General features: G+C 41.7%; 2 protein-coding genes across 5 annotated transcripts in view; one reads left to right on the top strand and one right to left on the bottom strand.

Annotated features, from left to right (window-relative positions):
• LOC119459130 (uncharacterized) overlaps nt 1–13,221 on the bottom strand; it is a 47,242-nt gene extending 34,021 nt beyond the window's left edge. The window contains exons 1-4 of one of the 4 annotated variants that reach the window (XM_037720958.2): nt 10,078–11,909; nt 8,633–8,696; nt 3,070–3,232; nt 1,306–1,499 (exon numbers count right to left, since the gene is read on the bottom strand). In XM_037720958.2, coding sequence (XP_037576886.2) covers nt 1,385–1,499; nt 3,070–3,232; nt 8,633–8,696; nt 10,078–10,389 — 654 coding nt within the window. In that variant the 5' untranslated portion in view covers nt 10,390–11,909 and the 3' untranslated portion in view covers nt 1,306–1,384. Of the gene's footprint in view, nt 1–1,305; nt 1,500–3,069; nt 3,233–8,632; nt 8,697–9,826; nt 10,035–10,077; nt 11,910–13,088 lie in introns of those variants that run through there. The other 3 variants (XM_049671161.1, XM_049671159.1, XM_049671160.1) reach the window with 3 other exon arrangements.
• LOC125946945 (tigger transposable element-derived protein 4-like) lies at nt 6,282–8,597 on the top strand. Its single transcript, XM_049671163.1, has one exon. The coding sequence runs from the start codon at nt 6,799–6,801 to the stop codon at nt 8,080–8,082; it is 1,284 nt and encodes a 427-aa protein (XP_049527120.1). The 5' UTR covers nt 6,282–6,798; the 3' UTR covers nt 8,083–8,597.
• Nucleotides 13,222–16,239: the final 3,018 nt, after the last annotated feature.

The following is a 16,239-nucleotide window of genomic DNA, read 5'->3' as shown; positions in this document are numbered from 1 at the left end:
CATAAAGCATACTTGCGCAGCTTCATGTGAACCAACCCATCAACCACTGCTGGTCTGAACAAAAGTTATATTTTACAAAAAATAGATGAAGAAAAAGAGAAAAAAACTGCAGGACTAGAAGGATTCCGGAAGCTTCATTACCTGAAAAGAAATGAATAGAGTAAGTTATTAGGGCCTTCATTAGCCCCCCCCCCCCCAAATACATCAAGCAGACACCATAGGAGACACTTCCTCAGCTGTAAAGTACTAGGAAGTGCTAGCCCATAAACCAGTCTCCACGTGCAGGCACTATTTGCCACCACTGAAAAACCACCTTCCTAACTAAAAAGCGCCAGGTGTTGCCTACTGAAACCTACATGCCAAGTGCAATATCTCTTGCAATGGGGAGGGTGGGGCTGAGAACAAAACAGAAATGACATGCAGAAGACAGCATGAAGTGCAGTTGGGAGCAAAAGTCTAGAGACCATGGTATAAGCAAAAATGTAAATTTTTGCCTAGCAAGCAATGCAGCGTGAAATAGTCAATGCATTACACTGGTCTAACAGGAGCACACAGGCCTTAGCACTTAGTGTCCACCAAGGCTGCGAAGAAAATATTTGATGGCACCCTGTGGTCTCTAGACTTGCTCACAACTGCATATATGGCATCTCATTTGAATATTGCTGCACTGTCAAACTTCAGAACCAGTACTTAATTGGTTTTCCTTAAATGGTGATGCACTTATGACATCCCCAGAAATATCAGCCAGTAAGAAGCACCCATTGCATGCAATGACCTCTGTCAAGCAGTGAAAAAACAAGTACAGCCGCCCTGTGATCACATAAAGCGAGTCAATGCTCTTGAAAAAAAAATGTGTCAGGCCTGTGTCATCACATGGTCCATTCATCCATTTAACTGATTTAGTGCATTAGCTTTAGCTAGTTCAATGCCAGTCCTTACTCATGCAGCACTGGCATGACAAGTGGTACGAGCCCAACACAATCATGCTAGTGCAAGCTAAATCTGCCTGCACGTCAAGTGTGAAACAGACAAGTGCAGACTAAGTGGAATGGACCTACAGTAACCCTTCAAAAAGGGGCTAAGTGGTTACGTTATCAGGTAGGGCATTTATTCGAGCCAACAGATGCATCAAATGGTTCTTGCTAAAATGAATAACTTTATGCCTAAATAAGAACTGCCTAAAGGGTATGGCATCTCTGTAGCTCCCACATTTTTAAAACATTGCCGAATAAAACCCCACCTAAATCCTAAACTGAACATTTACTTCGAACAGTTTTAACTCATTGTCAAGTCGAAGCATGGTATTTACAGCATTATAAAAATGACACACAACATGCATAAAAATGCCCCGTGAAAAAAAATTTAGATATAACCACTCACAGCTTCAACATTTCACTTGCAGCTTCCGGGCTAATGACATAATCTTGTTATGTACACTTGTCCGAGACTTCTTCCCTTGTGCTTTCGTGCCCGTTGAAGGTTGTATGTGAAATAGCAGCCTGCAAGACAAATACATTTCCTTTAATACACATATCGGGTACCATCAAAGCACTTTCTTCCTTAATGCAATCTGAGCTGCTACCGCCCGCAGGGGCTGCTCCTATGGTCACTCAGTCCCTCTCGTGCCCGAGAGGCAGCTCTTAACACCCTGTGCAACTTGCTCGAGCAGTCTAACCGCGCCAGCCGGATACTCAACACGACAAAAAACAGTGCCAGTGTATGGGTGGGGGAGGGGGTTTCATGAAAGTCACTCCACAAGCGAGCTATGAGATATGTGCTTCTCTGTACATATGTAAAAAGTCTCCCTCTATTCTCTCTCCCTGTTCATTACTCCCACACCCACTGCTGACCGTTGTTCAGGTGTCAGCCGTGCATACTAGACAGTTACGGTGCAGTCAGCAGTAAAAATTTCTTTCCTTTATTTTGAATATATATATTTCTTCAAATAAACAACCATTTAGTACTAATGCAATCTATCACCTGAATATCTCGCCTCGACCAGTTAAGTATCCATGCGTACAAACTTCTTTTATACAAAAATTAAAGGGTCATGTATGCGGCTTATACTGTGTGCCTCAGAAAACACCACGTAAAGTTTAAAAATAAAGTGGTACACTTCAGGCAGATTAGGTCAACGTATTGTCATCTCAAGTAAAACAGACCGTTTTGAAGCAGAGGAGGTTAGCTAATGAGTGACGAAAAGCTGTACAGCGTACTGAGAAACAACCAATAAAATTGCTTGCGTAGTACTTCTTTCTGGGGTCACTGAAGAAATATTGCTGAATGCTAGCACATCTAGTTTTCAGCACAGTAAAATGTTTTCGATGAATGAGGCCTGCATACCTGCCATAAAAACTGTTGACAAGAGTTTCCATTCGAGAGCTGTGCCAGGTTATCAAAACAAAGGGGCCAACGAGGCCATGGTTATTTGCTTTTTTTTCTGATTAGTGATTATCATGCACTCCACGTTATTTGAAACAAATTGAAGGCCCTGAAGTTCAGACGTGCAAGTGCACAGTGAGATTCCCCAAAAATATTTTGCAAGCTTTCTTTAGAGCCCCAGAAGTACTAAGAGCTAACATCTTGAAAACAACTTCGTTGGGTATTTCTGGGTAGATTCTACAACTTTTGAAATAAGTCTTGTACCATAATACAATATTTAAAATTTTACATAAACATAATTAGCTAACAAGACGACTCCAAAATGAAAAAGAATGAAACGTGACTGAATAAATGACAGTATCATTTTTAGTTTGGTTCAAGCACTCATGTTACCTAAATACGTGGCGGCTGCTTTAACAATTCAGTGATGCTACAGGCAAGACAAGGCCCATTAGAGCCCGCTAAAGTATGTTATACAAATGCTATCTGGCTAGCCCAAACTGCTTTGAGTCCCCTATGCTAAAATTTCATCATATCCCTTATCTGCTGGCATGAACGTTTTGAACTATATCAGAAATAATGGAAGTCAAAGGAACATTAAAGATGGGTAAATATGCAAGTCTGCACTGAAGCGTAAAAACTGCTTAAAAGTAACATGTTGGTAAACTAAATAGCAGTGTCCAGTACCTTTGGAGAAACTCTAGTGTGGTTGAACCCTCCTCGGCATATGTGATATTAAACACATAATAGCACAAAAACATCAGGCAAGTTGCTTCCGTGAAGCTCAACGCTTGCGAGAAGAGGACCTCGTGGTCGCATGTCACAAAGCATTGCTTGCTGAAAATGCTACCTGTAAAAATGGAATAACAAAGCATTCAATGTGGTTAATCTCTTGGATGGTGTTAGGATGATCAGAGTAACCTACAGTACTTTCCTACAGCAATTTAACTTAACTAAATGCATCCCCACTCGGAAAATGCCATTACATAAGCTATGCCAGTGTGCATGGATGGCATTAATTTTAACAGAGTACAAGGGCACATGTGTCGTATAAAGTACTACCTGGATTCTAGTGGCAATTGAAAATGAGCAACTTCTGCAATGAATGACTTCTGCAACCATGAAGTCATGTTAATCAGTTATGATGCATACCAGAAGTTGTCACTATGTGCCAATCCAAAATAGGTTCTTCTGGGCAAATCAGTGCTGGTTCTAGAGCATAGCACTTTACCATACAGGATATCAGTAAAGCTCAATAAGGCAAAAGAAATATTGTGTATAGCATGAAAGGCACAAACAGTAAGTGAATGGAAATGAAAGATTACAACATGCAGATCCAGTGGAGAGTGTGGTAAAGAAACACAGACATGAACGTATGCAGAAGGGTTAAAAAATACAATTTAAAAAAAAAGAAACAAATGGACATACATCAGTACATGTAGAAAATGCATCATCGATAAAATTATTGATAAGTTAGCGCTAAGCCAAGACAACGAGAATGCGTACAGCACTCTGACAATGCCTTGAGGTGCAATCCAAGCGACGACACAAATGAATTTAGATTGTGAACATCACTCAAGAGGTAATTCCAGAGCTCTACCATTAATAGAAAGAAAAAAGTATTTTGGTTTGTCATAATATGATGAAAATGGTATATATTTACCATGGCTTGTTACCAAGGGGACGCGCGCTATCACGCAGGGCGAACTCCCCCGCGCGCTATCACGGAGGGCGAACGCTCCGTGGAAAGCAAACGCGACCATTGCGCGAAAGGCCCTGGGGGTATGGCAGGGAGAGAGGGAGGCGCGGCGACACTGTGCTCCGGCACCAAAGGCGTATATTGCAACCAAGGCAGTGCAGGAGGGAGCGGGGGGCGGGGGGGGGGGGCGCAGCTTCTACTCTGCCAACAACCGTGCTCGTACGTTAGCTGTGGCGGTCACCTGCTCCGTCTCTTATCTCCACACGGCTGTGACCTTTGTATGCGCTGTGCATTCACTGCTCAGTTTCCGTTGAAGCAATAGATCGCACGAACCTTCGCCCGCTGCGGCGGCTAAGCTTGCTGCCAGCGTTTTGACAGTCGTCTGCAGTCATTCAGTGTGATCTATTCATGTTTGCTTGTGCGCTGACACCACGCTTGTTAATTCAGTTAGTAATAGTCGAGCCTATCTCACATGCTCATTTTCCAGCCTGCGCTACACATGCAATGCTGCCCGGATCGGCAGTGCAGCGCTACAGGTGTGTATATATCCCTTCGCACCCGCACGTGCTGCCCACGGGAAGCGCTTCTCATCAACACCACCGTTTCACACGCGCCTCTTCTGTCGGTCTACTTACGCCGCAGCACACCTGCTTACTTACTAAGCTCATGTTTACTACAATTCATATTGCTACCAAAGCCGCTCGCCTTACTTCGTATGACATCGCTGTGTTGCTATCGCATTCATTGCTTCGCCCTTAAGGCGAAACTGATATTTTTTGTAAAGTTTAAGAGGTTGTGGTAAAGAAATTTCAGAGTCCAACTTCCTCCAGCATGCTAGTGTTGGTTTGCCTGCTTGGATGCAAAGTGCAGCTATGGTGTCATTCCTTGTTTACTTGGTGTAAATGAATCTGAGCGCCCCATTTTGAATCTTTCCTAGTGCCAAGTTTAGGTACTGTTCATGTGGGTTCCATACTAAGCTGTCATATTGTAATATTGACCTAACCAGTGCCTTCTAAGCAGCAATTTTACTGACGGGGTAGTCGCCACTATTTTTCTATGCTGAAATCCTAGTTGCTTAAAAGTATGCGTGTATGCATCATTGACGTGAATCTCCCATTTCAATGACCTCGTTATTGTGGTGCGAAGATATTTTACCGAATCGACTCATACCACAGAGGTATTCATTAGTTGAAAATCACTTTTTTACAAGTTAGTCACACGTGGTTTTGCTTGTTTTAATTTGCATACTCCAATTGTAGCACCAAGTCGCAATGTTTTCTAGACACTTATCTGGTCATTGGCTGTTTCGACAGGACTGTAAATATAAACAGGAGACTCATTGGTGAAAAGCCTTGTTACCCCTCGTTCCATACATTAGTAGATGTCGTTAATATAGTGCAGGACCTAGTACCAATCCATGCAGCACACCAGAAAAAACACCAAGATGGTCCAATTCAGCATTATTTATGCAAACAATCGGAGACTGATTGGGCAGATAGGCTTCAATCCATGAAACAAATTTTGACACTAATTCTAACAGTTTTGAGTTTTAAGACTAGTATGATGTGTGTAAGATGTGGTCGAAGGCAATTGAAAAAAAAATCTATAAATACTATCAGGCTGAAGTCTCAAATGAATTGTTGTAGCAAGGTCGTGTATCATTTCTTGAGTGAAATCCGAGGGGTGCTTCCTAAATATTTCTGCTTTCCAATTTTCAAATGCACCTGCAAACTAATGGCCATCTTTTAGCAATAGCTGTGGTTTTCCACACACAGAAGTCTGTGTAGACAGAACTTTGAGGGATCTTTATTGTATGCTTGCAATGTCAGTTAAGCAAAACAAAAATGTACGTTGTGCATTTTGGTGCAAATATGTTCTTTCATAAATCAAGAGTGCATTATATTCAGGTGCATTTTTATTTCCTGCCTTTAAACCCGCAAAAATTGGATGCAGGTTAGGGTCGAGTAAGTACGATACTTAACTATTTTTTTGCCAGCTCTAACATGGTGGCAAAGAAAAAAAATGCATATTGAGATGCACATAAATTGAACTCAGTATGGCTGCATTTCGCTTCTATGTGCAAAGTACTGCTTCACACAATCAAGTTCATACTTAATTGCTTCTTAACTATAAGCACTCACTACAAAAGGCACCAAGTACCATCCTACCATCTTGATTTTCTATCAACTGAGCCTGCGTGTCTTGGAACAATACAGTCGACTCCCGATAATTCGAAGTCGCTTAATTGGAAATTTCGGTTAATTGGAAGTGAAGCAGGGGTCCCGTCAGTTTTGCATGCAAACCAACAGACAAAAATGCTCGGTAATTAGAAGTTAGAAGTCTAAAATAGTGGTTAATTAGAAGTTATTTCTCAATCGGATGTCTCCACGTGATCGTAATGTTAGAGAAATTTCCTATTTTTAAAGTGAAAATCAGCTTTGCATGCCGCACGGGCATCGTTGGCATCGCAGCTGACTACAGCGCCACAGCTCATGAAGCGTCAATGTTAGGTACTGGCGTCTTCGGCATCGCAGCTGACGACAGCGCCGAAGATCATCAGGCGGCAAGGTTAGCCGCGTCACGTGGTCTTTCTGTGGCGTTGACGTACTAGGCCTCTCTGTGCTCTCCGTTTGTTTCCTCGAGTGTTGTAGTGCGTCAGGCCTCGTTGCACAGAGGTTCCGCTTGCGGCGCGCCGCATTTCACCTGCAGTCGCGACAATGGCAACCCGCGGACCTTATCGGACGCTTGACTTGGCGACGAAAGTAAAGATTATGAAAGAAGTTGAGGAAAGAGGCATTGCCAAGCAGGACATCGCGCGAAGGTACGGCATCAAGCCCAACACTCTTTCAAACTTCCTGAAGAGCAAGCGCTCGAGACTCGAAGCAGTTGAAAAAGACCAGTTCAAGATGTCTCGCAAGAGAATGCGCACCGGCGCCCATCCGGAGTTAGAGCAAGCGTTGCTCATTTGGATTAGGGAGGCACGGAGCAATCACCTTCCGCTCAGTGGCGATATCGTTGCAGCGAAAGCCTTATCGCTTGCGGCGATGTTAGGAATTGAAAACTTTGCCTCTTCAGATGGCTGGTTGACACGTTTCAAGCAACGTCACGACCTGGTGTTCAAAAGCGTGAGTGGCGAAAGGGCGTCCGTCGACCAGGAAACATGTGCGACGTGGAGAGAACAACAGCTTCGCGAATACTTGAGCGAATATAAGCCGGAAGACATCTTCAATGCCAACGAGACGGCACTTTTTTACAAGATGTTACCCGAGAAGACATTGACCTTCAAGGACGATGACTGTGCTGGAGGGAAAAGCAGCAAAGAGAGAGTGTCCGTTTTAATTGCCACGAACATGACTGGCAGGGAGCGATGTCACCTGCTGGTGCTCGGCAAGGCCGCTAAGCCTAGATGTTTTAAGGGCGTCAAAACGCTGCCCGTCTATTACGCATCCAATAGAAAGGCGTGGATGACGTCGGAACTATTTAAAGACTGGCTACATAAACTAGATCGCAAGTTCGCATCATCTAACCGTAAGGTATTGCTTCTTGTTGATCAGTGCAGTGCCCACATGAATGTGCCGGCCTTGAGTGCCATCCGCGTCGCCTACTTGCCAGCCAACACAACATCGGTGTTGCAACCTATGGATCAGGGGATCATAAAAAATGTGAAGGTGCTGTACCGAAAGCACCTTCTCGAGCGGATGCTCTTGTGCATGGAGAGCTCCATGCAGTACGAGGTGAGCGTCCTCAGTGCTATCCACATGTTAGCGCAAGCGTGGGGCCGCGTTAAAGAAGAAACAATTGCAAACTGCTTCAGGGCATGTGCTTTTAGTGCAAGTGTGGCGGGAGTTGGTTCGTCTTCTCCAGCGGGGGAAGCAGACACAAGCGAGCTTGACGACCAAACTCTTCAAGCAGCTCTCAGTGACGTCACTTTCGAAGAGTACGTCGCCGTTGATGGCACTGTTGAAACGTGCAGTGCACTGACGGACAGTGAAATTATTTAAATGGTTCGGCCCAACGAGGCTGCTAACGAAATTGACGGGGACAACATTCTAAGTGAGCCACAACCTGCGGCTGCTGATGTAGCTGCGGGCCTTGCCATCGCGCAGCGGTTTTTTGCTGCAGAGAGCAATGCCGACGAAGCACTCGGCCACGTCTACAGCCTGCAGAACTTGCTCTCCGTAGCAAGATGCCGCAAGCAGAAGCAGACGGCAATAACCGATTTTTTTTCAGTCATTTTTCGAATAAAAATATCCGTTTTTGTTTTTTGTGGTTAATTGGAAGTTCGTTTAATTCGAAGTTTTTCGCAGTGCCCGTGAACTTCGTATTAACGGGAGTCAACTGTAATGAGTATCGTTGATGCATTTATTGATGGTCTCACAATCTGCGAGTGAAGGGATACTGTTCATTCACATACCTCTAGACAGGGGGTGCTTGGAATAAATGCCCATGCTCAGATTGATTATTTTTTCGTAACTTCGAGTTAATATTTTCCTACAAGACGCATGCAAATACATGACAACAGTGCAAATTGAAGCCTATATGGCCATTTACCCAGTGCGATGACAGTAGGTGTGAGAGGCAGCTCTTCCAGCTTTTCCGTTATGCTTGTTCCTTCCTGAAAGAAAAAAAAAGGGGGGGGGGGTGCGATTTGCACCAGTAGCACCAAGCACTTAGTGAACTGTTTTCCTTTCAAGACATCAGTTAGTACAGAAACAGAATGTCACCTGGTATGCTGCTGCCTATGGTGAAGTGAGCTGTTTACACAGTGATAAAACGAAATATACAGTGCTAGTGCAATGGAAGTGAGAAGTTATGTTTACAGCTTCTGGTTCCACTTCATTTTACCCCTCAAGTGGTTGATATTAACTTGCATAATATTTCATACTACATGCTTTTACAAAAGTAACTTCGATGCCCTACACTGCAAATTGTTATAGTGCGTGCTTATATCCTAACACTTATGTAGCACAAATTGATTGAAAATTTGTGCACAATCAATGGTAGGTTGAATGCAATCAGGAGGCCACTACACAGCAGCATTTCTTTTTAGCCTCATTGCTTTGGCATTTTACAGTTATGTGAAAAAAAAAATAAAGATCGAGTTTGTAAATGATTGAACAATGCTACAGCAACAGCTTTGTATGTCATAAACATTGTTAATTTTGCACGTAATTTTCTGCTAACAATTTCACGCATCTGATTAAATTACAAGCCAAACCTTGAACATTGTGATTCCAAGGGTAGCACTGAGATTACGAAGTGTATTATGGAATTTGAAAGGCTACCACAGCTAGCAAAATCTAAGTGGGAAGAAAGTTCGAGGCTATGATTATGAATACTTAAGTTCAGTAGTAATGAGCAGAGGGTGAAATTTTAGGCATTAAAATGGGGGTTTTGGAGGTGCCTAGTTTAGGTGCAATGAAATCTCAAATATGCACACTAAACTATTTCGAATTACAATGCGTTCTATGCATTGATTTTGTTTAGCCCGTTTTTATTATATGTAACCGACTGGTTACTTGTGATGCCTGAAAGGCAGCAAATGCATGTTATGCAAGCATTGCCGCTCGCGCCTTTGCTGGGCATAGAAAGGACACTTTGCTGTCAATCCACATATTGCACCCAACATGCCTAAACATCTCATTACACCATGACCTCAAGTATGTCTCTAGCAGTGTATTTGCATATGGTGATTGAGTACTGCATTGGAACAGTCTCGTAGCTTATTCTCTTAACCAAACTCACCTGCTTGCTGGAAAGAAAACGTGCCTCCCCACCGCTTTTCTGCAATATTTGTGCCGAATACATTGCGAAACGTAAAAAGACATGCACCGATAGAACAGCGACTCTACCGCACATGACATCAATTATTTGTAGCAATCTCAAAAAATTTAGCCGTCAAATGACAATTACATTCAGGAGAGCTACCATCAGGAGTAGGACAATGTTTTCATGTCAGTACTAAGGAGGAAACCAAGTAATAAAATGCGACTTACTTCAAAAACTTGGAAAAGCTGCCTTTCATTTTCCTTAAAGTAGGCACACAGAAGTGGCATCAGTGCTTCTTCCGATGCCTTAGCATTGCCTCTTTTTTGTTGTTCTTCAACTTGAAAAATCAAGTACATGGTGTCCTTCTTCAGCACAGGTGCCAAGTGCTTATGCAGCAGCGGTGCACATGCTGCCATGTTTTCCTCAAACACAGCCTGAAACAAAAATAAAACACTCACTAAGATACACGACCCCCACATATGCATGTGTGCTGCAAGCAAAATATGACAGTTAAAAATGTACGATTCCTTGTGTCTCATACGTAATCTGTTTTTCGAGAAGGAAATGCCTAACCAATGTTTACATTTGGAAAAAAGTTTGCACACGTCTGCATCAGAAAAAAATGGGGTTATTCAGCAAAAGGAATTGTTATTTAAAAAGAACAAATCACAATTTGATAAAATACACAGTTGCAATTTTATGAGCAAATGTCATTGCCCATCATGTATAATATTCCATGCAGGTACGGCAATGTTTTGTCATGATACAAAAACCAATTTAATAGCTCAAAACCTGGAGAAAAAAAAGTTGAAAAAAAAGCTAGAAAAGCACATCACAGAACATTTTTTATAATTTGATGATTTCCTTGATTGAACGTAAGCAACACTATACTTTTATGTTAATTTGTCCTTTGTGAAGTCTTTAGGATACTTATGCAACCTAAGAATGGCTTCCGCCTTTTTCCAAAAGGTTTATTTCTGCTGCTGTCATTTGATCTTGCAACATGGCATGTTTATTGTACCGCCAGTGCTTTTATCGTGCAACATATTCATGACAGTGATAGCGCTAAGAGACTTTATGGCTTGTAAAAACACTTCGTGCTAAGTTCTTCTAGCAAGTAAAAATAAGCTCCCCACAGAAAACCCATATTTCATGCTGTATCATTTTCAGGTTAACAAAAAAGCAAACCCGCTCACAAATTTTCGTGCAGTCATTCAAAGTGCAAAAATTTCTCAAAATAAACTGTTTACTAGCTTTTTTTCATGTTACACATTCAACTTATGTCATACATTGAAAGAAGAATTAACTTAAAATTATTTCCAATGTTACAATTTGTTTTTTTTTGCTAGACATGACAGATTACAAGTAAATATGCCATGATATTTTTTTATGCTATAAACTATGAAAAAGTTCAATGATTACCATATACAGGGTGTCCCAACCTACATGCAGTACCATTTAAAAATATGCAAATACCACGTAGCTGGACAGAACCAAGGTAACGTTGTTTGCCATCGCTTGGAGATACTCAAGATTTTGTTGCATTCTGCCTAATAGTCTTAAACTTCTCGAATATTATAATTCAATGAAAAGTGCTAACGAGAATATTGTGGAGCAACATCAATTGCCACGCGAGACTGGACGCTCAAGGTACTTTGCGTGTATTTGTTGGCTTCTTTCACGCTCGGAAAAACACTTACGTAGCACGTATTGAGCAACAAAATGCTGTATCAGTTTTTCCATGTTGCTCTACAATTCTCATTGACACGTTTTGCCTAACTATAATATCTGAGAAGTTGATTAATTAAGACTAATTATGTAATTAGGCAGAATGCAACAAAATAATCTTGAGTATCGCCAAGCGATAGCAAACAACCTTGGTTCTGTCCAGCTACGTAGTATTTGCATATTTTTAAACCTTACTGCACGATAGTTGGGGCACCCTTTATAATACAACATACGGTAAATGGTTAAGCCATCAAATGTGTTCAATATGCATGCGTGTAGTGCAGCCTTGATTTATCAACTACTTAGCTTACCCTTTAAACTACAACATTCATTCCTGATCACAATAAAATGTCAGTGCTTGCCTTTACATCCTTTCCAAGGAGCTTGTCAGAATGTTGGTAGAAAAATGGCCTTTTGAATAGAAGAGGCCACTCTTCCTTCACTTGGGTTGTGGTTGGGAATGGATCACTGTTTACAAAGTTTCTCTGTTCCGGATATGTTTCCCCCATATATAAAAGTGCCACAGGCACATTGACATCTTTCAAGCTCTTCCTACCCTCCTGCTTCAAGAAATTAATTTTTTCTTCAATGTCCTGTGGATGCTCCAAATTTCTTCGCGGTTGCCAATCAATGCATCCATAGGACCACTTTTTGCTTCTTTGGTGTTTTCTCTCGTTAGAAGGCGAGGCTGGCTGCTTTCCTCGGTAGATGTTCTCGACTCTGTTTTCCAGTTGTTGGAAAAGAGAGTCGTAACCTCTACCGAGGAGGTGGCCACCTATTGCCTTGTCTTGCAGTGCGCTGGGAAATTTCAGCACTATGGCTGAAGCTACAGACTTGATGAGTTCCCGCCTTGGCCTCGAACAGAATTTTGTTAGCTGGTCAACAGTGGACCTCACCAATTCCCTCCTCTCTCTTGGAGGAAGAGGTCCGTTAGCTTCAAGGGCAGTTTGCACACTTACTGGCAATCTATCAATTTCAAGCTTAAATTGAGTGTTTGCACTGTGGAAGGTTTCCACTAGATCATCTAGCCCGGAGCTGCCTGTAGGAGTGAAAAAAATTCTCTATCATACGTGCAAAATAAAACACTGAATTCAAGTAAAGTGATTTTACCTGGCAATGCAAGACAAGTGTGACAAGTAGCTTTTTTCATCAATTAAGGCTACATGCTTTTGAATGGGCAGCCTCGTGTTTGTTATTTCTATCTAGATAAAGAAATGCACTTACTGTAATTAGAATTCCATTTTGATAAATATTTAGCAAACACGGCAACACTGGTCTCCCGTCGGGTATTCAAGGTGTAAGCATTTGCTACCAAAAAGAACATGTGAGCCTAGCAGTCACTTCAGTGCACACTACTATTACTGTTTTGTTATTGGCCTAGTCATGCCAGTGAAACAACTTGCAGCTCCTATTCCTTCCTTGTAAGAGTTTTGGACTTGCGCACGAGTTAAAAAAAACACAGATGGTGTAGTTAAAAATCAATTCGGGTAACTGATTAAAAATAAAGTACCTGGAACAGCCTGGTCAACTGGAATTGGTGGAATTACTTCCGCCACAATGAATACTCTCTCTTCAAGTGGAAGTTCTTCCAATACGTCCTTGAAGATGTCTTCATCTAACTGAGTCCAGTCTCTCAAGAAAACCTGTAGAAAAACAATATGAAACAAAGTAATATTCAGTGTTCTCCAACAGAGCTCCTTGTAAGCAGTACTAGTGCTCTCCAACGTCACGCCAATGCTGTAACACAGTGCATAGATTGTCTGATGCCATACAGCAGCACATACTACTACAGTCTGCTGTAGATCACAAACTACTGTTACAGGTAGAAGAGTGGCTTGCTACTTATGGCAACTGAATGCCATGCAGGCACACATGACAATAGCTGGCTGCGTTTTATGCCTTTCACTTGTATGCCAGGCTCCCTGAGGGCTAACAATTTCTTCTGAATAGGCATTTTTTTTATCAAAGTGAATGGATGCTTTTAGGTTCTTGCACTTAGTTCTCCTGTTTCCAGGTAAACATGGCCAGCTGAGCAATCTTTCACAGAAGCTAGCTTCCACAATGTCCTGATGTTTCAGAAAGGAAAAATACTCAAGCTTTCCATTTTTAACTTGACAATTCATATCTTGCATGGCAGATATTGTTGGTACCTACATTGATCGTTATGTGTATATATTAAGACTTTTTTCATGGCAACGAGTACTGCAAACGACGAAGAAACACAGGATGAGCACTGAACTTCAACTACATTTTATTCACAGGAATCGCCTCATTGAAAACAAACGAAAACTGTACTCCCAGCTTTTGCATATCACAATATCAGAGAAAGAGTAGATCAAGAGAGAAATAATTAAAAAATAAAATTACACCGATCACAGGAATAAGCTAAAAATAAGAACCTTATACGTAGACATTATTGGGGACATGCTACATACAAATCAATTGTGGAACACTGTGCGCATGCTTAGCCCTTTTCTAACCGGGTTCACTTTCTATAAGTGACACAGCTGTCAGGCTGCTGCATGCACTCCCTGGTTTCTAGCTGTGGTATGCTTCTACCAGCTAACGTGCTCTCAGATTTTCATGCTGGAAAGCACATCAGCATTAAAACCAGCGTGACGACAACTCTTGCAATGCAAGGCCAAGAGAGAGAGAGGGAGGGAGTGCATGCTCCAGCCAGACATCTCCGTCACCTTTGGATAGTGAAATAACGTTAGAAAAGGCTAAGCATGTGCACAGTGTTGCATAATTGATTTATAAGTAGGATGTCACGATGATGTCAGCAATAAGGTACTCATTTTTAGCTTACTCCCGTGATCCATTTTTTGCGATTCATCTTTTTAAGTTCTTTCTCAGTCTACACTTTTTCTGTTATGTGTGAAAGCTGGAAGCACAGTTTTTGTTACTTTTCAAGGAAACGATTTCTGTGAATAAAATGTAGCTGGAGTTTAGCACTCTTCCAATTCATTTCTTTCTCTAACTTCATTGTTGCCACTACCTGTTGCAATGAATCGAAACCAACTCGCCCAATTTTCCCCGTTCTCTTTACTTTTTCTTTCCCGAGAACTTGACAGGCCTTTTCTTCACCTTGTATTGCAGTACCAAAACCTCTTAAGTTATTCTAAGGCATTGCCCTTACACCCTTACATGTCTTCGGCAGACCTGCATGTACAAGTGCAAAATGTATTGTCATTATAATGTACATGTCAGGGTTTCAATTTTGAAATGGTGCAAATCTGCAGTTGCTTATCACCACAATTATTAGGCCTTGAAAGAGCCACAAGTGAACATGCCCACTGTGGCTGGCTATGCTGGGCGAAAGATTTTTCATTTCGCTTAAAGATGGAAAGTGATGAAGAGCAAAGCAAGGAATACAGCCATGCACCTTTAAACTGTGGCATTCTCTTAGTGTTCTCATTGTTCGTGCATGCGTACTCATTTTTTTGGAGTGGTGCAGAACAGAACAGTGCTGTTGTTGAAGTGCGCAAGCCCTTTTTCTTCCAAGTTTCTCAGCTACGTTGTGAACTCCCCTCCGAGACGGATGCATTACCACAGTGGTTGATACCATAGCTTTAGAAGTACTGCCAAAAGTTAACAGCACGCACCTAATAATGCTGCATGTATACACAACCGTACTCCTAATTCACCACTCCGATCTGTCAGTTATTTTTCACCTTTACAGCAGAAAAATAGTTTACCTGTGTAAACAATTTTAATGTTGCAAAATGCAGCATCACCTTAAACATGATTCTCTATAGAATAGGAGACAAGTACTAGTACACTTTTCATGGTAACATATCATTAAGGCAGCCCCATCCTCCAAGTTTCTTACCTGCTTAAGATCACATTTTCCAATAGCATGACACACTACAGCATCAATGTCTATGTTTAACAGGCTTTAGCTACAAGAGCCACCCTTGAAATGTCAAATGACAAAATGAAAAGATACATGTAATCGCTAGTGCAATAGACATGAAATGTGCTTGACGTAAAAAGATTTTAATGGTTATTCAACGTGGATAGAAATATAAATAACAGAAGTTGAAAATGTCGCAAGATGATGTATAAGCTGTTGCCATGGGAAACATTATATAAAATGTAGCATATTAACTGAGGGCTGATTCTGAATAAACAAATTTTGCGTGCAGAAGCGCTATACATCAGAGGTTTACAGAAAATTTTTTTTGTCTTCCAAAATTACATACCGACTAACACACAAATATTGAAGTGGCTACAGAACAGTAGCTATTATGACAAAATAATGACGTTACCTTTGCATTTGGAGAACTGCAGACTCCTTTTTCGTTTGCCTGAACAAGCACCTCTGCTAAAGTGGTAGCATGAGCCACCTTTTTCACCACTTGATCGCCACTCCAAATTTTAATAAGTGGCATAGTGGACTGTTTCCTGCAGTGCAGTGGCGAGAAGCTTGTTGAGAAGCATCAAGAAACACTTTTGTATAGCGAAGAACCTACAGTATTCACTGCACTGGTCAGTGATGACACTTATGCGAGCTGCCACACCAAATAACTGGAACTTTCAGAACTTGTAAGTTCCATCTAACAGTATAAATCACAAAACACCAGGTAACAGACAAATGCAAATGTGTTGCAAAGCAAACAATGCAACTACATGCTCCAAGCCCAGGGGCATGGAAAAGA

This window comes from Dermacentor silvarum, chromosome 7 (genome assembly GCF_013339745.2).
Source record: "Dermacentor silvarum isolate Dsil-2018 chromosome 7, BIME_Dsil_1.4, whole genome shotgun sequence".
NCBI lineage: Eukaryota > Metazoa > Arthropoda > Arachnida > Ixodida > Ixodidae > Dermacentor > Dermacentor silvarum.
The sequence above is the reverse complement of the archived record's forward strand: the minus strand, read 5'-3'. Positions and strand labels throughout refer to the sequence as shown.